Here is a 22,295-nt window from a genome sequence, read left to right as displayed (position 1 = left end):
GGTGTGTCCCCGGCTGGTCGGCTGACGCATGCGCGGTGTGTTCCCGGCGGGTCAGGCGTCGCATGCGCGGTGTGTCCCCGGCCGGTCGGCTGACGCATGCGCGGTGTGGGAGGTCCTGTGAGCGGAAGTGACGCGGTGCTCAGCCATGGCGGCTGTCAGTCGGGTCCGCAGTGGTTCTGTTCCCGGGATGTGAGATACTGAACCCGCCGCCCTCCCCCTTGCCTGTCACCCGCCCGCCCGGCCCACACCCCCCACCGGAGACCCCCCGACCCCTCTCCCGGGATGATGCGGAATCCGGGGCTGCTCGGCCTGCGAGGATTCGTGGCGTTCGCGGCCAAACTGTGGAGCTTCCTCCTGTATATCCTGAGGAGACAGGTCCGCACCGTGAGTACCCCTATATACTATCTATATACCCCCTATACAGTGTATATACCCCTGTATACTATCTATATACCCCCTATACAGTGTATATACCCCTGTATACTATCTATATACCCCCTATACGGTGTATATACCCCTGTATACTATCTATATACCCCCTATACAGTGTATATACCCCTGTATACTATCTATATACCCCCTATACAGTGTATATACCCCTGTACAGTGTATATACCTCCTGTATACTATCTATATACCCCCTATACAGTGTATATACCCCTGTATACTATCTATATACCCCCTATACAGTGTATATACCCCTGTATACTATCTATATACCCCCTATACGGTGTATATACCCCTGTATACTATCTATATACCCCCTATACAGTGTATATACCCCTGTATACTATCTATATACCCCCTATACGGTGTATATACCCCCCTATACAGTGTATATACCCCCCTATACAGTGTATATACCCCCCTATACAGTGTATATACCCCCCTATACAGTGTATATACCCCCTATACAGTGTATATACCCCCATATACAGTGTATATACCTCCTGTATACTATCTATATACCCCCTATACAGTGTATATACCCCTGTATGCTATCTATATACCCCCTATACAGTGTATATACCCCTGTATACTATCTATATACCCCCTATACAGTATATATACACCCCATATACAGTTTATATACCCCTGTATAATATCTATGTACCCCCTATACAGTGCATACCCCCTATACAGTGCATACCCCCTATACAGTGCATACCCCCTATACAGTGCATACCCCCTATACAGTGCATACCCCCTATACAGTGCATACCCCCTATACAGTGCATACCCCCTATACAGTGCATACCCCCTATACAGTGCATACCCCCTATACAGTGCATACCCCCTATACAGTGCATACCCCCTATACAGTGCATACCCCCTATACAGTGCATACCCCCTATACAGTGCATACCCCCTATACAGTGCATACCCCCTATACAGTGCATACCCCCTATACAGTGCATACCCCCTATACAGTGCATACCCCCTATACAGTGCATACCCCCTATACAGTGCATACCCCCTATACAGTGCATACCCCCTATACAGTGCATACCCCCTATACAGTGCATACCCCCTATACAGTGCATACCCCCTATACAGTGCATACCCCCTATACAGTGCATACCCCCTATACAGTGCATACCCCCTATACAGTGCATACCCCTATACAGTGCATACCCCTATACAGTGCATACCCCTATACAGTGCATACCCCTATACAGTGCATACCCCTATACAGTGCATACCCCTATACAGTGCATACCCCTATACAGTGCATACCCCTATACAGTGCATACCCCTATACAGTGCATACCCCTATACAGTGCATACCCCTATACAGTGCATACCCCCCCATACAGTGCATACCCCCCCATACAGTGCATACCCCCCGTATACAGTGCATACCCCCCGTATACAGTGCATACCCCCCGTATACAGTGTGCATACCCCCCGTATACAGTGTGCATACCCCCCGTATACAGTGTGCATACCCCCCGTATACAGTGTATATACCCCCCGTATACAGTGTATATACCCCCTGTATACAGTGTATATACCCCCTGTATACAGTGTATATACCCCCTGTATACAGTGTATATACCCCCTGTATACAGTGTATATACCCCCTGTATACAGTGTATATACCCCCTGTATACAGTGTATATACCCCCTGTATACAGTGTATATACCCCCTGTATACAGTGTATATACCCCCTGTATACAGTGTGTGTATACCCCCTGTATACAGTGTGTGTATACCCCCTGTATACAGTGTGTGTATACCCCCTGTATACAGTGTGTGTATACCCCCTGTATACAGTGTGTGTATACCCCCTGTATACAGTGTGTGTATACCCCCTGTATACAGTGTGTGTATACCCCCTGTATACAGTGTGTGTATACCCCCTGTATACAGTGTGTGTATACCCCCTGTATACAGTGTGTGTATACCCCCTGTATACAGTGTGTGTATACCCCCTGTATACAGTGTGTGTATACCCCCTGTATACAGTGTGTGTATACCCCCTGTATACAGTGTGTGTATACCCCCTGTATACAGTGTGTGTATACCCCCTGTATACAGTGTGTGTATACCCCCTGTATACAGTGTGTGTATACCCCCTGTATACAGTGTGTGTATACCCCCTGTATACAGTGTGTGTATACCCCCTGTATACAGTGTGTGTATACCCCCTGTATACAGTGTGTGTATACCCCCTGTATACAGTGTGTGTATACCCCCTGTATACAGTGTGTGTATACCCCCTGTATACAGTGTGTGTATACCCCCTGTATACAGTGTGTGTATACCCCCTGTATACAGTGTGTGTATACCCCCTGTATACAGTGTGTGTATACCCCCTGTATACAGTGTGTGTATACCCCCTGTATACAGTGTGTGTATACCCCCTGTATACAGTGTGTGTATACCCCCTGTATACAGTGTGTGTATACCCCCTGTATACAGTGTGTGTATACCCCCTGTATACAGTGTGTGTATACCCCCTGTATACAGTGTGTGTATACCCCCTGTATACAGTGTGTGTATACCCCCTGTATACAGTGTGTGTATACCCCCTGTATACAGTGTGTGTATACCCCCTGTATACAGTGTGTGTATACCCCCTGTATACAGTGTGTGTATACCCCCTGTATACAGTGTGTATACCCCCTGTATACAGTGTGTGTATACCCCCTGTATACAGTGTGTGTGTACCCCCTGTATACAGTGTGTGTGTACCCCCTGTATACAGTGTGTGTGTACCCCCTGTATACAGTGTGTGTGTACCCCCTGTATACAGTGTGTGTGTACCCCCTGTATACAGTGTGTGTGTACCCCCTGTATACAGTGTGTGTGTACCCCCTGTATACAGTGTGTGTGTACCCCCTGTATACAGTGTGTGTGTACCCCCTGTATACAGTGTGTGTGTACCCCCTGTATACAGTGTGTGTGTACCCCCTGTATACAGTGTGTGTGTATCCCCTGTATACAGTGTGTGTGTATCCCCTGTATACAGTGTGTGTGTATCCCCTGTATACAGTGTGTGTGTACCCCCTGTATACAGTGTGTGTGTATCCCCTGTATACAGTGTGTGTGTATCCCCTGTATACAGTGTGTGTGTATCCCCTGTATACAGTGTGTGTATCCCCTGTATACAGTGTGTGTATCCCCTGTATACAGTGTGTGTATCCCCTGTATACAGTGTGTGTATCCCCTGTATACAGTGTGTGTATCCCCTGTATACAGTGTGTGTATCCCCTGTATACAGTGTATATACCCCCTGTATACAGTGTATATACCCCCTGTATACAGTGTATATACCCTCCTGTATACTATCTATATATACCCCCTGTATACAGTCTATATACCCTCCTGTATACTATCTATATATACCCTCCTGTATACTATCTATATATACCCCATATACAGTGTACATACCTCCTGTATACTATCTATATACCCCGTATACAGTGTATATCCCCGTATACAGTGTATATACCTCCTGTATACAGTGTATATACCTCCTGTATACAGTGTATATACCTCCTGTATACAGTGTATATACCTCCTGTATACAGTGTATATCCCCCCTGTATACAGAGTATATCCCCCCTATACAGAGTATATCCCTCCTGTATACTATCTATATACCCCCTGTACAGTGTCTATACCCCCTGTATACTATTATATAGCCCATATCCAGTGTATATACCCAGAGCTTCCTCCTGTATATCCTGAGTGAGTACCCCAGCATACTATTTTATACCCCATATACAGTGTATATACCCCAGTATACTATTATATTATATACCCCTTATACAGTATATATACGCCATTTACATTGTATATACCCCTGTGTACTATATATAACCCATATGCAGTATATATACTAGTAGCTTCCTCCTGTATATCCCAAGGAGACAGGTCCGCACCGCGAGTACCCCTGTATACTATTATATACCCCTATACAGTATATATCCCCCATATACATTGTATATACCCCTGTGTATTATATATACCCCTATACAGTGTATATACCCCCTATACAGTGTATATACCCCCTATACAGTGTGTGTGTGTGTGTGTGTGTGTGTGTGTATATGTATGTATGTATATGTGTGTATATATATATATATATATATATATATATATATATATATATATATATATATATATATATTCCACATACAGTGTTTATACCCAGAGCTTCTTCCTGTATATCCCTAGGAGACAGGTCAGCACCGTGAGTATCCCTGTATACTATTATATACCCCATACACAGTGTATATACCCCCTATACAGTCTATATACCCCAGTGTAATATATATATATATATATATATATATATATATATATATATAGAAACATAGAATTTGACGGCAGATAAGAACCACTTGGCCCATCTAGTCTGCCCCTTTTTTTAAACATGTTACCTCAAACCATATTTGATCCTTATTTTTATGTAAGGATATCAATATGCTTATCCCAAGCATGTTTAAATTGTACTACTGTATTTGCGTCTACCACCTCTGATGGGAGGCTATTCCACTTATCTACTACTCTTTCTGTGAAAAAATTCTTCCTCACATTTCCCCTGAATCTTCCTCCCTCTAGTTTCAGTGCATGTCCTCGTGTTCTGTTGCTCCTCTTCCTGTGAACAATGTCTCCCACCTGTACCTTCCTCCCCCTAGTGTCAGTGCCTGTCCTCGTATTCTGTTACTCCTCTTCCTGTGACTAATGTCTCCCACCTGTACCTTCCTCCCCCTAGTGTCAGCGCGTGTCCTCGTGTTCTGCTGCTCCTCTTCCTGTGACTAATGTCTCCCATCTGTACCTTCCTCCCCCTAGTGTCAGTGCGTGTCCTGGTGTTCTGTTGCTCCTCTTCCTGTGAAGAATGTCTCCCACCTGTACCTTCCTCCCCCTAGTGTCAGTGCGTGTCCTCGTGTTCTGCTGCTCCTCTTCCTGTGACTAATGTCTCCCACCTGTACCTTCCTCCCCCTAGTGTCAGTGCATGTCCTCGTGTTCTGATGCTCCTCTTCCTGTGAAGAATGTCTCCCACCTGTACCTTCCTCCCCCTAGTGTCAGTGCATGTCCTCGTGTTCTGCTGCTCCTCTTCCTGTGAAGAATGTCTCCCACCTGTACCTTCCTCCCCCCAGTGTCAGTGCATGTCCTCGTGTTCTGCTGCTCCTCTTCCTGTGACTAATGTCTCCCACCTGTACCTTCCTCCCTCTAGTGTCGGTGCGTGTCCTCGTGTTCTGCTGCTCCTCTTCCTGTGACTAATGTCTCCCACCTGTACCTTCCTCCCTCTAGTGTCGGTGCATGTCCTCGTGTTCTGATGCTCCTCTTCCTGTGAAGAATGTCTCCCACCTGTACCTTCCTCCCTCTAGTGTCGGTGCGTGTCCTTGTGTTCTGCTGCTCCTCTTCCTGTGACTAATGTCTCCCACCTGTACCTTCCTCCCTCTAATGTCGGTGCGTGTCCTCGTGTTCTGCTGCTCCTCTTCCTGTGACTAATGTCTCCCACCTGCACCTTCCTCCCTCTAGTGTCAGTGCATGTCCTCGTGTTCTGCTGCTCCTCTTCCTGTGACTAATGTCTCCCACCTGCACCTTCCTCCCTCTAGTGTCAGTGCGTGTCCTCGTGTTCTGCTGCTCCTCTTCCTGTGACTAATGTCTCCCACCTGTACCTTCCTCCCCATAGTGTCAGTGCGTGTCCTCGTGTTCTGCTGCTCCTCTTCCTGTGAAGAATGTCTCCCACCTGTACCTTCCTCCCCCCAGTGTCAGCGCGTGTCCTCGTGTTCTGCTGCTCCTCTTCCTGTGAAGAATGTCTTCCACCTGTACCTTCCTCCCTCTAGTGTCAGCGCGTGTCCTCGTGTTCTGCTGCTCCTCTTCCTGTGACTAATGTCTCCCACCTGCACCTTCCTCCCTCTACTGTCAGTGCATGTCCTCGTGTTCTGCTGCTCCTCTTCCTGTGACTGTCTCCCACCTGCACCTTCCTCCCTCTAGTGTCAGTGCGTGTCCTCGTGTTCTGCTGCTCCTCTTCCTGTGACTAATGTCTCCCACCTGTACCTTCCTCCCCATAGTGTCAGTGCGTGTCCTCGTGTTCTGCTGCTCCTCTTCCTGTGACTAATGTCTCCCACCTGTACCTTCCTCCCCCTAGTGTCAGCGCATGTCCTCGTGTTCTGCTGCTCCTCTTCCTGTGAAGAATGTCTCCCACCTGTACCTTCCTCCCCCTAGTGTCAGCGCGTGTCCTCGTGTTCTGCTGCTCCTCTTCCTGTGAAGAATGTCTCCCACCTGTACCTTCCTCCCCCTAGTGTCAGCGCGTGTCCTCGTGTTCTGCTGCTCCTCTTCCTGTGAAGAATGTCTCCCACCTGTACCTTCCTCCCTCTAGTGTCAGCGCGTGTCCTCGTGTTCTGCTGCTCCTCTTCCTGTGACTAATGTCTCCCACCTGTATCTTCCTCCCTCTAGTGTCAGTGCGTGTCCTCGTGTTCTGCTGCTCCTCTTTCTGTGACTAATGTCTCCCACCTGTATCTTCCTCCCTCTAGTGTCAGTGCGTGTCCTCGTGTTCTGCTGCTCCTCTTCCTGTGAAGAATGTCTCCCACCTGTACCTTCCTCCCTCTAGTGTCAGTGCATGTCATCGTGTTCTGCTGCTCCTCTTCCTGTGAAGAATGTCTCCCACCTGTACCTTCCTCCCCCTAGTGTCAGTGCGTGTCCTCGTGTTCTGTTGCTCCTCTTCCTGTGACTAATGTCTCCCACCTGTACCTTCCTCCCTCTAGTGTCAGTGCATGTCCTCGTGTTCTGCTGCTCCTCTTCCTGTGACTAATGTCTCCCACCTGTACCTTCCTCCCTCTAGTGTCAGTGCATGTCCTCGTGTTCTGCTGCTCCTCTTCCTGTGAAGAATGTCTCCCACCTGTACCTTCCTCCCCCTAGTGTCAGTGCATGTCCTCGTGTTCTGCTGCTCCTCTTCCTGTGAAGAATGTCTCCCACCTGTACCTTCCTCCCCCTAGTGTCAGTGCATGTCCTCGTGTTCCGCTGCTCCTCTTCCTGTGAAGAATGTCTCCCACCTGTACCTTCCTACCCCTAGTGTCAGTGCATGTCCTCGTGTTCTGCTGCTCCTCTTCCTGTGACTGTCTCCCACCTGTACCTTTCTCCCTCTAGTGTCAGTGCGTGTCCTCGTGTTCTGTTGCTCCTCTTCCTGTGACTAATGTCTCCCACCTGTACCTTCCTCCCTCTAGTGTCAGTGCATGTCCTCGTGTTCTGCTGCTCCTCTTCCTGTGAAGAATGTCTCCCACCTGTACCTTCCTACCCCTAGTGTCAGTGCATGTCCTCGTGTTCTGCTGCTCCTCTTCCTGTGAAGAATGTCTCCCACCTGTACCTTCCTCCCTCTAGTGTCAGTGCATGTCCTTGTGTTCTGCTGCTCCTCTTCCTGTGACTGATGTCTCCCACCTGTACCTTCCTCCCTCTAGTGTCAGTGCATGTCCTCGTGTTCTGCTGCTCCTCTTCCTGTGACTAATGTCTCCCACCTGTACCTTCCTCCCTCTAGTGTCAGTGCATGTCCTCGTGTTCTGCTGCTCCTCTTCCTGTGACTAATGTCTCCCACCTGTACCTTCCTCCCTCTAGTGTCAGTGCATGTCCTCGTGTTCTGCTGCTCCTCTTCCTGTGACGAATGTCTCCCACCTGTACCTTCCTCCCTCTAGTGTCAGTGCATGTCCTCGTGTTCTGCTGCTCCTCTTCCTGTGACGAATGTCTCCCACCTGTACCTTCCTCCCTCTAGTGTCAGTGCATGTCCTCGTGTTCTGCTGCTCCTCTTCCTGTGAAGAATGTCTCCCACCTGTACCTTGTTAAAACCCCTGATATATGTGAAAGTTTCTATCATGTCCCCCCTTTCCCTTCTCTCCTCTAAAGTATACATATTAAGATATTTTAGTCTTTCCTGGTACGTTTTGTGATGTAGTTGCACCATTTTAGTTGCTCTTCTTTGTACAGTCTCTAATGTATTTATATCCTTCTGGAGATATGGCCTCCAGAACTGAACACAATACTCTAGATGAGGTCGTACCAATGACCTATACAGTGGCATTATTACTTCTTTCTTTCTACTGCTGATACCTCTCCCTATGCAACCAAGCATCTGACTTGCCTTCTTCATTGCTTTGTTACATTGCCTACCTGCTTTTAAGTCCCCTGAAATAGTGACACCTAGATCCCTCTCTTCCTCAGTAGTTTCCATTATAGTGCCATTTATACTAGATTGAGTCTTTGGATTTCTGAGACCCAAGTGCATGATTTTGCATTTTTTGGCATTAAACTGTAGTTGCCATTCTCTTGACCATGTCTCTAATCTGCCTAGATCCTCAATCATTTGTTTTACCCCTTCTGGTGTGTCTACCCTGTTGCATACCTTTGTGTCATCTGCAAAAAGGCACATTTTACCCTCAATTCCATTTGCAATATCACCAATAAAGATATTAAAAAGCACCGGTCCAAGTACAGATCCCTGGGGTACTCCACTTGTAACCTTTCGCTCCTTTGACTGTACTCTCTGTTTACTACAACTCTCTTTATATCCCATATGCAGTGTATATACCCCTGTGTACTATATATATATATATATATATATATATATATATATATATATATATATATATATATATATATATATATATATATATATATATATATCCCTTTAATGTGTGAAATATGGCCCCGCTTTATGGTAGGTGCTCCCGCTGGTGAGGGGCGAGCGGATGTTCAGGGCTGCGGTTGTGTAATGGGTTAGTTTCCGGCCCCCTGGGAAACTGAAATGATGTGAAATGATTGTGTAAGTGCCCCTGACATAAGACAGGTGTGATAGGGAAATGTCGGAGCGGTTTTTATCTGTAGCTTTGTGGAAAATTGCAGTCTTGATTTGATGGTTCTCGATGCTGATTGTGACATCCAAATAATCGATGGTTGTGTAACTGTGTGTTTGAGTAAGTTTAATGGGTGTCGCCATGTTGTTGATGTTGGTTATGAGATTTAGTAGCACGTCCCCAGGTCCAGTCCATAGAAGAAGCAAATCATCGATATATCGTGTGTATAGATGAATATACTGGCTGATGTCTAGAGTAGAAAATACGTTTTTCTCCATCCCGAAAATAAAGATGTTTGCTAATGATAGGGCCTTGTTGGACCCCATTGCACAGCCGCTAAGCTGGAGATAATATTTACCGCGGTGTAAGTAAATTCAAGGAATAGTGAAATGTCCACACTGTCAAATCTGTTGGTATGTAACAAGTCCCGAACTGAGGAATTACAGTGTATAGGTTTTTGTACGTAAGATTAAGTTGTCTGGTGCTGTCCTCTAAGCTTTACGCTTGACAAGAAGTTGGGTAGTATCCTTTAAATAGTAGGGTTGCTGTAATATATAAGTGGTTGAACCAACAAGTCCAAAAACTGTGCAACAGGCTGACAGAGGGACCCACATGCCGAGATTATCGGGCATCCCGGCGGGTTTGTCAGGCTTTTGTGCACCTTAGGGGTGGGATAAATGACCAGAACAATGGGGTTGGATTTGCTCTGGGTCGATTGAAGTTTACATGTGTTGGTCTGTTGCACGTTTTAGGGTACGGTCTAATGCTTGTTTATACTGCCCGTCGCTGCTTCCTACATACCAGTGCAGGGGGTATCCTGCCTCATAGGAGGGCACCAGAGCAGCTCTACACATCAGCATCAGGGAGTGCCGGATACAATTGTTATATATATGTGTGTGTGTGTGTGTGTGTGTGTGTGTGTGTGTGTGTGTATGTATGTGTGTATGTATGTGTGTATATATATGTGTGTGTGTGTGTGTGTGTGTGTGTATGTGTGTATATATATATATATATATATATATATATATATATATATATATATATATATATATATATATATATATATATATATATATATATATATATATATATATATATATATATATATATATATATATATATATATATAGTCGCAGTACGGTCCGGCACTCACTCCAAACAGTAATGGCCCCGGTGCCTGTCTCAGTAAACAGTGTAGGCTAGAAAAGAAGACTAGCACTCGTAGGTCTTTCTTAGAACTTTGTATTCAGCAAACCAACGTTTCGGGGCAACGCCCCTTTGTCAAGGTGTGTGTTCACACACACCTTGACAAAGGGGCGTTGCCCCGAAACGTTGGTTTGCTGAATACAAAGTTCTAAGAAAGACCTACGAGTGCTAGTCTTCTTTTCTAGCCTATATATATATATATATATATATATATATATATATATATATATACACTTTCCAATACGGGCTATATGCTAGTAAACCAATGTACAGCTCGTAAGCTAAATATATACAAAATTCACAAATGTGAGGCAGCTAAACCACAAAAGTCCCTGAGGGTTTTAGGGACCAATACCCACAATATCCTCCCCAATAGTGGTGAAGTGCCAATCAATTGAACCAGTCCATGTACTCCGACGTGCTTTCCGTGATGCCTACAACAAGGATCTTCCAATTCATGTTTTTATTAGTATCTTCAGATAAATGTCAAAACGCGTTTCGTCTAAAAAGACTTCATCAGGGGCACAATTAACAGTCTACAAATATAAGCATACATAAACAAGAATTTCAGTATACAGAGTAAAACATGGACTTTCTTTACAGAGAATCAATTCATATAGGCTTTTGACTGTAATTTAGGAATAATGGTGAGGAACGAGAGTGGTGGTAAGGTGATGGGGATGAACATATAACAATTGTTATTATGGAATACCTTCTCATGAGTGGCAATGGAAACAATTTTCCAAAGATCCAAATAAAGTATTCATCTCCATAGCGTGGGTAAGTCTATATCCCTATAACTTCAATGTAGTGTTAGAGCTTATAAATGCAGATGACAAATGTACATACCGAAATATCATAATGATAGGATCACGTCTGGTGACTCTGTTGTAAGATTAAAATGGACCTACAAAAAAGAAGAGGTCCTATTAGGGTTTAGCTTGTGTTCCCTTTTATCTACATTAGTTAGGGTAAATGCAAAACTTGTGCCCATTGGCTATGTAGAAACTCATGAGAAGGTATTCCATAATACCATTTGTTATATGTTCATCCCCATCCTTCTTCTCTCGTTCCTCACCTTTATTCCTAAATTACAGTCAAAAGCCTATATGAATTGATTCTCTGTAAAGAAAGTCCATGTTTTACTCTGTATACAGAAATTCTTGTTCATGTAGACTGTTAATTGTGCCCCTGATGAAGTCTTTTTAGACGAAACGCGTTGGGTCATTTTGACATTTATCTGAAGATACTAATAATTGGAAGATCCTTGTTGTATACATCATGGAAAGCAGGTCGGAGCACATGGACTGGTTCAATTGATTGGTGCTTCACCGCTTTTGGGGAAGATATAGATAGATATATCAAAGAATAGAAGAGGCACTCATCAGACTTCTTTATGCAAACAAAGCGGTGTTTATTCCGACATGTACTCCCATCGTCAGGGAACAATTAAAAATGCATCCACAGCATAGCTTTATTCAAACGAGAGACACCTTCACCAATCCAGAGGGAGCATTGGTCCACACCCCGCCCCGTCCACACCTGTGCCCGGTCCTCAATTACATGAGAGCACGGGTTGAGTTAGTCGGACGGTACTATGGACCAATTACTGCCACCTGCGCCTTATTAAAGATACATACAGCGTATACAAGAATAAAAAACATTATAGAAAACAAATAAACTTCAAGGACTATTACATGCGATAACTGCTACTACAATTACATATCAGAAAAAGGGTTAAATCTCTATATATCCAAAATGACTAAATGTATCAATTACGTTTGTAGAAGTTCTAAACTAATGGTGTGTACACACAGTCAGATGTGCCTTCAGATACTGTCCACCATCCGATCCGATCTGCACTATATAGTCATGGCAGACAAGAATCTGATCGGGATCTGAAGGGTTAAAACCCTTGCAATCTGCATCCGATTCCGATCTGATGTTGACTTTATCGTCAACATCGGAAGGCAAAAAGTACAGTGTGTACATAGCATAAGGGTGATCTTATCCTATAACCAGAATGGACTTATTTCATAGAAAGCAGTGTAACCCCACTTTCTCATTAAGACCCCTAGGTGCCAATGAATCCAATTTGATCACCCATTTACCTTCCATCCCCCCTGAGACGTGGTGGGGATATGGTGAATTATTCTGGTGCGCAGGCTGGCGATTGTATGGCCATCGCTTCTCCCTGACATTAGGGCTGCACGTATCCATTGGCCAGTCTTTCACGACATGTAGTCTCTGCCTTTCCAACATAAACTAAGCCACATGGGCAATAGATGACGTGTATTATACATGTAAGTATATGGTTAATGTGACCACCTTACCACTGTAAGGATGTTTGAGGAGAACTACAGGTTGTACAGCCGTTACAGGTCTAGCCAGGTCTGCCACATCAAGTCTTACTAGTATGCCGGCATTAACCTTGTATTATGGAGAGATAACTCTATCCGGATTTACCGTGGGCCACATACGTTTAACAAATTGTGTTACATCATTGCTCACAGTAGAGTACCTATTGATCCAGGGAATAAACTTGTCTGTTCTGCCGACATGTGTTGACTGTGACAGCTGGGGTGCCACTTTGTGTGCCTGGGATGCTGCTGCTTTGTGTGCCTGGGATGCTGCTGCTTTGTGTGCCTGGGATGCTGCCACTTTGTGTGCCTGGGCTGCCGCTCTGTGTGCCTGGGCTGCCGCTCTGTGTGCCTGGGCTGCCGCTCTGTGTGCCTGGGCTGCCGCTCTGTGTGCCTGGGCTGCCGCTCTGTGTGCCTGGGCTGCCGCTCTGTGTGCCTGGGCTGCCGCTCTGTGTGCCTGGGCTGCCGCTCTGTGTGCCTGGGCTGCCGCTCTGTGTGCCTGGGCTGCCGCTCTGTGTGCCTGGGCTGCCGCTCCTTGTGGCCAGTGGTGTGAGCGGATCATGGTAGTATGACTCCCGGGACCCGGTGGGATTATGTAATCATGTGACCGCATCCAAGATGGTGGCACCCATGTTTCATAGGCATGGGAAATGCTGGGAGAGAATTGCAGGCCTACATGCAGATTGGCCAGCTGGAATTAGGAGGGACGTGGATGGGTGTGATATCACACCGCCCCTTGTGTGACAGACGGGATCACCAGTAGTTACGTGTTAGCGTTGGTGCCGTCTGGTTATAACACTGTGATGTCACACAGACTCCTCCCCTTCCTTGTCTGCATGCTGTCAGTGACTGACATTTGGAGATGATCGCTGTCGGCAGGTTATAACACTATGATGTCACACAGACTCCTCCCCTTCCTTGTCTGCATGCTGTCAGTGACTGTGACATTTGGAGATGATCGCTGCCGGCAGGTTATAACACTGTGATGTCACACAGACTCCTCCCCTTCCTTGTCTGCATGCTGTCAGTGACTGTGACATTTGGAGATGATCGCTGCCGGCAGGTTATAACACTGTGATGTCACACAGACTCCTCCCCTTCCTTGTCTGCATGCTGTCAGTGACATTTGGAGATGATCGCTGCCGGCAGGTTATAACACTGTGATGTCACACAGACTCCTCCCCTTCCTTGTCTGCATGCTGTCAGTGACTGTGACATTTGGAGATGATCGCTGCCGGCAGGTTTTAACACTGTGATGTCACACAGACTCCTCCCCTTCCTTGTCTGCATGCTGTCAGTGACTGTGACATTTGGAGATGATCGCTGCCGGCAGGTTATAACACTGTGATGTCACACAGACTCCTCCCCTTCCTTGTCTGCATGCTGTCAGTGACTGTGACATTTGGAGATGATCGCTGTCGCCTGGTTATAACACTGTGATGTCACACAGACTCCTCCCCTTCCTTGTCTGCATGCTGTCAGTGACTGTGACATTTGGAGATGATCGCTGTCGCCTGGTTATAACACTGTGATGTCACACAGACTCCTCCCCTTCCTTGTCTGCATGCTGTCAGTGACTGTGACATTTGGAGATGATCGCTGTCGCCTGGTTATAACACTGATGTCACACAGACTCCTCCCCTTCCTTGTCTGCATGCTGTCAGTGACTGTGACATTTGGAGATGATCGCTGTCGCCTGGTTATAACACTGTGATGTCACACAGACTCCTCCCCTTCCTTGTCTGCATGCTGTCAGTGACTGTGACATTTGGAGATGATCGCTGTCGGCAGGTTATAACACTGTGATGTCACACAGACTCCTCCCCTTCCTTGTCTGCATGCTGTCAGTGACTGACATTTGGAGATGATCGCTGTCGGCAGGTTATAACACTGTGATGTCACACAGACTCCTCCGCTTCCTTGTCTGCATGCTGTCAGTGACTGACATTTGGAGATGATCGCTGTCTGCAGGTTATAACACTATGATGTCACACAGACTCCTCCCCTTCCTTGTCTGCATGCTGTCGGTGACTGTGACATTTGGAGATGATCGCTGTCGGCAGGTTATAACACTGTGATGTCACACAGACTCCTCCCCTTCCTTGTCTGCATGCTGTCAGTGACTGTGACATTTGGAGATGATCGCTGTCGCCTGGTTATAACACTGTGATGTCACACAGACTCCTCCCCTTCCTTGTCTGCATGCTGTCAGTGACTGACATTTGGAGATGATCGCTGTCTGCAGGTTATAACACTGTGATGTCACACAGACTCCTCCCCTTCCTTGTCTGCATGCTGTCAGTGACTGACATTTGGAGATGATCGCTGTCGGCAGGTTATAACACTGTGATGTCACACAGACTCCTCCGCTTCCTTGTCTGCATGCTGTCAGTGACTGTGACATTTGGAGATGATCGCTGTCGCCTGGTTATAACACTGTGATGTCACACAGACTCCTCCCCTTCCTTGTCTGCATGCTGTCAGTGACTGTGACATTTGGAGATGATCGCTGTCGCCTGGTTATAACACTGTGATGTCACACAGACTCCTCCCCTTCCTTGTCTGCATGCTGTCAGTGACTGTGACATTTGGAGATGATCGCTGTCGGCAGGTTATAACACTGTGATGTCACACAGACTCCTCCCCTTCCTTGTCTGCATGCTGTCAGTGACTGTGACATTTGGAGATGATCGCTGCCGGCAGGTTATAACACTGTGATGTCACACAGACTCCTCCCCTTCCTTGTCTGCATGCTGTCAGTGACTGTGACATTTGGAGATGATCGCTGTCGGCAGGTTATAACACTGTGATGTCACACAGACTCCTCCCCTTCCTTGTCTGCATGCTGTCAGTGACTGTGACATTTGGAGATGATCGCTGTCGGCAGGTTATAACACTGTGATGTCACACAGACTCCTCCCCTTCCTTGTCTGCATGCTGTCAGTGACTGTGACATTTGGAGATGATCGCTGTCGGCAGGTTATAACACTGTGATGTCACACAGACTCCTCCCCTTTCTTGTCTGCATGCTGTCAGTGACTGTGACATTTGGAGATGATCGCTGTCGGCAGGTTATAACACTGTGATGTCACACAGACTCCTCCGCTTCCTTGTCTGCATGCTGTCAGTGACTGACATTTGGAGATGATCGCTGTCGGCAGGTTATAACACTGTGATGTCACACAGACTCCTCCCCTTCCTTGTCTGCATGCTGTCAGTGACTGTGACATTTGGAGATGATCGCTGCCGGCAGGTTATAACACTGTGATGTCACACAGACTCCTCCCCTTCCTTGTCTGCATGCTGTCAGTGACTGTGACATTTGGAGATGATCGCTGCCGGCAGGTTATAACACTGTGATGTCACACAGACTCCTCCCCTTCCTTGTCTGCATGCTGTCAGTGACTGTGACATTTGGAGATGATCGCTGCCGGCAGGTTATAACACTGTGATGTCACACAGACTCCTCCCCTTCCTTGTCTGCATGCTGTCAGTGACTGTGACATTTGGAGATGATCGCTGCCGGCAGGTTATAACACTGTGATGTCACACAGACTCCTCCCCTTCCTTGTCTGCATGCTGTCAGTGACTGTGACATTTGGAGATGATCGCTGTCGGCAGGTTATAACACTGTGATGTCACACAGACTCCTCCCCTTCCTTGTCTGCATGCTGTCAGTGACTGTGACATTTGGAGATGATCGCTGCCGGCAGGTTATAACACTGTGATGTCACACAGACTCCTCCCCTTCCTTGTCTGCATGCTGTCAGTGACTGTGACATTTGGAGATGATCGCTGCCGGCAGGTTATAACACTGTGATGTCACACAGACTCCTCCCCTTCCTTGTCTGCATGCTGTCAGTGACTGACATTTGGAGATGATCGCTGCCGGCAGGTTATAACACTGTGATGTCACACAGACTCCTCCCCTTCCTTGTCTGCATGCTGTCAGTGACTGTGACATTTGGAGATGATCGCTGCCGGCAGGTTATAACACTGTGATGTCACACAGACTCCTCCCCTTCCTTGTCTGCATGCTGTCAGTGACTGTGACATTTGGAGATGATCGCTGCCGGCAGGTTATAACACTGTGATGTCACACAGACTCCTCCCCTTCCTTGTCTGCATGCTGTCAGTGACTGTGACATTTGGAGATGATCGCTGTCGCCTGGTTATAACACTGTGATGTCACACAGACTCCTCCCCTTCCTTGTCTGCATGCTGTCAGTGACTGTGACATTTGGAGATGATCGCTGCCGGCAGGTTATAACACTGTGATGTCACACAGACTCCTCCCCTTCCTTGTCTGCATGCTGTCAGTGACTGTGACATTTGGAGATGATCGCTGTCGGCAGGTTATAACACTGTGATGTCACACAGACTCCTCCCCTTCCTTGTCTGCATGCTGTCAGTGACTGTGACATTTGGAGATGATCGCTGCCGGCAGGTTATAACACTGTGATGTCACACAGACTCCTCCCCTTCCTTGTCTGCATGCTGTCAGTGACTGACATTTGGAGATGATCGCTGCCGGCAGGTTATAACACTGTGATGTCACACAGACTCCTCCCCTTCCTTGTCTGCATGCTGTCAGTGACTGTGACATTTGGAGATGATCGCTGCCGGCAGGTTATAACACTGTGATGTCACACAGACTCCTCCCCTTCCTTGTCTGCATGCTGTCAGTGACTGTGACATTTGGAGATGATCGCTGCCGGCAGGTTATAACACTGTGATGTCACACAGACTCCTCCCCTTCCTTGTCTGCATGCTGTCAGTGACTGTGACATTTGGAGATGATCGCTGTCGCCTGGTTATAACACTGTGATGTCACACAGACTCCTCCCCTTCCTTGTCTGCATGCTGTCAGTGACTGTGACATTTGGAGATGATCGCTGTCGGCCTGGTTATAACACTGTGATGTCACACAGACTCCTCCCCTTCCTTGTCTGCATGCTGTCAGTGACTGTGACATTTGGAGATGATCGCTGCGGCAGGTTATAACACTGTGATGTCACACAGACTCCTCCCCTTCCTTGTCTGCATGCTGTCAGTGACTGTGACATTTGGAGATGATCGCTGCCGGCAGGTTATAACACTGTGATGTCACACAGACTCCTCCCCTTCCTTGTCTGCATGCTGTCAGTGACTGTGACATTTGGAGATGATCGCTGCCGGCAGGTTATAACACTGTGATGTCACACAGACTCCTCCCTTCCTTGTCTGCATGCTGTCAGTGACTGTGACATTTGGGAGATGATCGCTGTCGGCAGGTTATAACACTGTGATGTCACACAGACTCCTCCCCTTCCTTGTCTGCATGCTGTCAGTGACTGTGACATTTGGAGATGATCGCTGTCGCATGGTTATAACACTGTGATGTCACACAGACTCCTCCCCTTCCTTGTCTGCATGCTGTCAGTGACTGTGACATTTGGAGATGATCGCTGCCGGCAGGTTATAACACTGTGATGTCACACAGACTCCTCCCCTTCCTTGTCTGCATGCTGTCAGTGACTGTGACATTTGGAGATGATCGCTGTCGGCTGGTTATAACACTGTGATGTCACACAGACTCCTCCCCTTCCTTGTCTGCATGCTGTCAGTGACTGTGACATTTGGGAGATGATCGCTGCCGGCAGGTTATAACACTGTGATGTCACACAGACTCCCCCTTCCTTGTCTGCATGCTGTCAGTGACTGTGACATTTGGAGATGAACCTGCCGGCAGGTTATAACACTGTGATGTCACACAGACTCCTCCCCTTATCCTTGTCTGCATGCTGTCAGTGACTGTGACATTTGGAGATGATCGCTGCCGGCAGGTTATAACACTGTGATGTCACACAGACTCCTCCCCTTCCTTGTCTGCATGCTGTCAGTGACTGTGACATTTGGAGATGATCGCTGCCGGCAGGTTTTAACACTGTGATGTCACACAGACTCCCTCCCCTTCCTTGTCTGCATGCTGTCAGTGACTGTGACATTTGGAGATGATCGCTGCCGGCAGGTTATAACACTGTGATGTCACACAGACTCCTCCCCTTCCTTGTCTGCATGCTGTCAGTGACTGTGACATTTGGAGATGATCGCTGTCGGCAGGTTATAACACTGTGATGTCACACAGACTCCTCCCTTCCTTGTCTGCATGCTGTCAGTGACTGTGACATTTGGAGATGATCGCTGTCGGCAGGTTATAACACTGTGATGTCACACAGACTCCTCCCCCTTCCTTGTCTGCATGCTGTCAGTGACTGTGACATTTGGAGATGATCGCTGTCGGCAGGTTATAACACTGTGATGTCACACAGACTCCTCCCCTTCCTTGTCTGCATGCTGTCAGTGACTGTGACATTTGGAGATGATCGCTGTCGGCAGGTTACCATTCTGTGAGCATCACCTTCATGGATTTCTGTATGTCTTTATCACCAGGTTATACAGTATCAGACTGTGAGGTACGACATCCTTCCACTGTCTCCTGCATCCAGGAACAGACTCAGTAAGTCCTAACCTGTGGTCCGGTCCCCTGGGCCTTCTATCTCCCCCCATCCCCTGCCTTACGTGCTAGTCCTGACCCTGTGTTTTATTTCCTCAGATCAAGTGAAGAGGAAGGTTCTGGTTTTGGATTTAGATGAGACCCTGATCCACTCTCATCACGATGGAGTATTGCAGGCCAACAGTCCGTCCTGGGACGCCTCCTGATTTTATACTGAAGGTCTGTGCGCTGAGTGTCTGTGTCACCCATCTCGCTGTGCGCGCCTCCGAGCCGGTTACTAACACGGACGCCTCTCTCTCTGCAGGTCGTTATAGATAAACATCCTGTGCGATTCTTTGTACATAAGAGACCACATGTCGACTTCTTCCTTGAAGTGGTGAGTTTCTGTGTTTGCACCTCCCATGTCTTAGTCTGGGGGTAGCTAATGCGTCATCTGTTCTCGGAGGAGTGTAACGGCTGCGGATGTCGTCATGTTCGCTCTTAGTCGGCGCCTCTGTACACAGTATAATACCTGTCTCCTCCGTCAGTCAGTGGTACGAGCTCGTGGTGTTCACAGCCAGTATGGAGATTTACGGTTCTGCTGTGGCTGATAAACTAGATAATAACAAAGGTGTCCTGCGCCGACGCTTCTACCGACAGGTGAGTCTACACTAGAGATCACTTGTCATGCACATGCTAGTAACACGCGTGGCTCACAGGATGCAGGTGCCACATCCACACCTATGGGCAAATGGGTGTGATTCCCACCAGCGATACCATGTAAAGCATTACTGGGTGACGGGGGGGGGGGGTCATAGTGCCAGTGTACAGAATACAGGTGGTATCATCCCTGTATATAACGCTGTTCCTCCCTCCGCAGCACTGTACCCTGGAGCTGGGCAGCTACATTAAGGATCTCTCTGTAGTTCACAACGATCTGTCCAGTGTGGTGATACTGGACAACTCGCCGGGGCCTACCGGAGTCATCCAGGTACCAGTCTCCTGCGATTCCTCACACACATCCCGGTATGGGACCTTTCCTCCCTCCAAAGCCCCCACCTCCTCCCTCTCTCCCCCCTTCCTGCCCCCCCCCCCCCCTCACCTCTTCCTGCACCCTCAAACCCCACCTATCCCGCTGTACCAATCTCAGGCACCTATTCCCCTCTCTCCTGCCTTGTCCTATGCTGCTGATGGGCACCCATAATGTTGGCACAGTGGGACTGTAATGATTTCCAAGTCTTCCAATAAAGAGATTTTTTTTTTCTTCAAGATAATGCCATACCTATCAAGTCCTGGTTCAGTGACCCCAGCGACACTGCCCTGCTCAACCTGCTTCCAATGCTGGACGCCTTGAGGTAGGATATCCTTCACACTGTACACTGATAGCGTACATTGATATACGGGGGTCTCCGTCCTATACACTGATAGCGTACATGTGATATACGGGGGTCTCCGTCCTATACACTGATAGCGTACATGTGATATACGGGGGGGGGTCTCCGTCCTTCACACTATACACTGATAGAGTACATGTGATATATAGGGGGGGGGTCTCCGTCCTTCACACTATACACTGATACCGTACATGTGATATACGGGGGTCTCCGTCCTTCACACTATACACTGATAGCGTACATGTGATATACGGGGGGGGTCTCCGTCTACACACTATACACTGATACCGTACATGTGATATACGGGGGGGGTCTCCGTCCTTCACACTATACACTGATACCGTACATGTGATATATGGGGGGGGGTCTCCGTCCTTCACACTATACACTGATACCGTACATGTGATATACGGGGGGGGTCTCCGTCCTTCACACTATACACTGATACCGTACATGTGATATACGGGGGGGGTCTCCGTCCTTCACACTATACACTGATAGCGTACATGTGATATACGGGGGGGGTCTCCGTCCTACACACTATACACTGATACCGTACATGTGATATACGGGGGGGGGTCTCCGTCCTACACACTATACACTGATACCGTACATGTGATATATGGGGGGTCTCCGTCCTTCACACTATACACTGATACCGTACATGTGATATATGGGGGTCTCCGTCCTACACACTATACACTGATACCGTACATGTGATATACGGGGGGGGGGGGGGGGGTCTCCGTCTTACACACTATACACTGATACCGTACATGTGATATACGGGGGGGTCTCTGTCCTTCACACTATACACTGATAGCGTACATGTGATATACGGGGGGGGTCTCCGTCCTTCACACTATACACTGATAGCATACATGTGATACACGGGGGGGGGGGGGGGTCTCCGTCCTACACACTATACACTGATAGCGTACATGTGATATACGGAGGGGGGGGGGTCTCCGTCTTCACACTATACACTGATAGCGTACATGTGATATACGGGGGGGGGGGTCTCCGTCCTTCACACTATACACTGATACCGTACATGTGATATATGGGGGGTCTCCGTCTTCACACTATACACTGATACCGTACATGTGATATATGGGGGTCTTCCGTCCTACACACTATACACTGATACCGTACATGTGATATACGGGGGGGGGGTGGTCTCCGTCTTACACACTATACACTGATACCGTACATGTGATATACGGGGGGGGTCTCCGTCCTTCACACTATACACTGATAGCGTACATGTGATATACGGGGGGGGTCTCCGTCCTTCACACTATACACTGATAGCATACATGTGATATACGGGGGGGGGGGTCTCCGTCCTTCACACTATACACTGATAGCGTACATGTGATATACGGGGGGGGGGGGTCTCCGTCCTTCACACTATACACTGATAGCGTACATGTGATATACGGGGGTCTCCGTCCTATACACTGATACCGTACATGTGATATATGGGGGGGGGGTCTCCGTCCTTCACACTGTACACTGATACCGTACATGTGATATACAGGGGGGGGGGGTCTA

General features: G+C 47.7%; 1 protein-coding gene across 1 annotated transcript; it reads left to right on the top strand.

Moving 5' to 3' along the window:
* Window positions 1-44: 44 nt before the first annotated feature.
* CTDNEP1 (CTD nuclear envelope phosphatase 1) lies at window positions 45-20,703 on the top strand. Its single transcript, XM_083180706.1, is given in 9 exon segments — window positions 45-384; window positions 19,302-19,368; window positions 19,465-19,538; window positions 19,540-19,584; window positions 19,670-19,743; window positions 19,890-20,004; window positions 20,225-20,315; window positions 20,318-20,335; window positions 20,615-20,703. Coding segments are annotated over 9 exon segments (675 nt in total). The 5' UTR covers window positions 45-282.
* Window positions 20,704-22,295: the final 1,592 nt, after the last annotated feature.

The sequence above is a fragment of the Crinia signifera genome, chromosome 4 (genome assembly GCF_055691185.1).
Source record: "Crinia signifera chromosome 4, ASM5569118v1, whole genome shotgun sequence".
Classification (NCBI taxonomy): domain Eukaryota; kingdom Metazoa; phylum Chordata; class Amphibia; order Anura; family Myobatrachidae; genus Crinia; species Crinia signifera.
This window is presented reverse-complemented; position numbering and strand designations above follow the sequence as displayed.